This window comes from Trachymyrmex cornetzi, unplaced genomic scaffold (assembly GCF_001594075.2).
Source record: "Trachymyrmex cornetzi isolate Tcor2-1 unplaced genomic scaffold, Tcor1.1 scaffold1587, whole genome shotgun sequence".
Classification (NCBI taxonomy): domain Eukaryota; kingdom Metazoa; phylum Arthropoda; class Insecta; order Hymenoptera; family Formicidae; genus Trachymyrmex; species Trachymyrmex cornetzi.
In genome coordinates this window covers 23,441-24,415 of record NW_017296187.1, presented here as the reverse complement: position 1 = coordinate 24,415, position 975 = coordinate 23,441, and the positions used below count along the sequence as shown (strand labels likewise).

The 975-nt window shown below is 42.8% G+C and overlaps 1 protein-coding gene across 1 annotated transcript in view; it reads right to left on the bottom strand.

Annotated features, from left to right (window-relative positions):
- Positions 1–784: 784 nt before the first annotated feature.
- Positions 785–975, bottom strand: part of LOC108758531 (uncharacterized) — a 1,412-nt gene continuing 1,221 nt past the window's right edge. The window contains exon 2 of the mRNA XM_018503537.1: positions 785–829. Coding sequence (XP_018359039.1) covers positions 785–829 — 45 coding nt within the window. The remainder of the gene's footprint in view (positions 830–975) is intronic.

Below are 975 nucleotides of genomic sequence, written 5' to 3'. Positions count from 1 at the left end.
TGTGTGTGTGTGTGTGTGTGTGTGTAAATAACAATTCTTAATTTTAATTATATTATTTAATGCTCAAACCCTGATTGTTTTAATTTCGAGTAACACCTCCTCGTATTCCTTCTGTTAACCTAACCTAACCAAGATTACACTCGGTCCAATCCCCGGTCCTTTGGATTAAATTCCAAGGCCGAAAATAAGGGCATCGAACGCACTGGCCCCTACTAGGATAGAAGCGTGCCCTTAAGGCACACTGACCTAGTTCCCGGCCTTTAGCCTGTGCGTTTGCCTCGAGCGGCACTCAGCGGAGTGTCGATCTCGAGAGAGGCTTCCGCTTCGTCCTCCCTCGAACCCCCGGCTCTACCAAGTGGCCAAAGGGCGAAGCGAAGTGCTTCCCGTTGAGTCGGTCCCTCCCCTTAGCTCCCTTGCGGTCCGGAGCTGGGACTGACGATACGGCGTTTCGGTTCGCGTTACGTTCACCCCCTCAGGTTCCATGCATGCGGAACCTCGGACGTAACAACGTATTGTTGTCAGCTTACTTAAGTAGCCGTATTTTTGTAGATACAGAATTACTTCAGTATCTATGCTTTCACGATTCGTCGCTGCCGTCGACGCTGCCGTTCTTATTGTCGTCGTCGTAGTAATCGTAACGAAAACGATGATGATGACGATGAACGCGAGAGACATCGCGCTGTAACACAAGTATACGATATGTGGTAAAAAACGATGTGGACCCGAACACTCTATTAAGAGTAATGAATCACTTTTCGTGATTTTTCTATATATATGACATGAATCATGTTTCATACCTTAATATTTTGCAGACGAGACTCTTATCTATCTAAGAGGAAAGGGATATGACATCATTATTTTTTTGTAAGATATAATATATAATATATTTAAGGTAATATGTGTTTTACAATACAATATGATAGCGTATGAAACTCAATAAAGAGTTTAAAAAATATTATACAATTTTGCGAATAA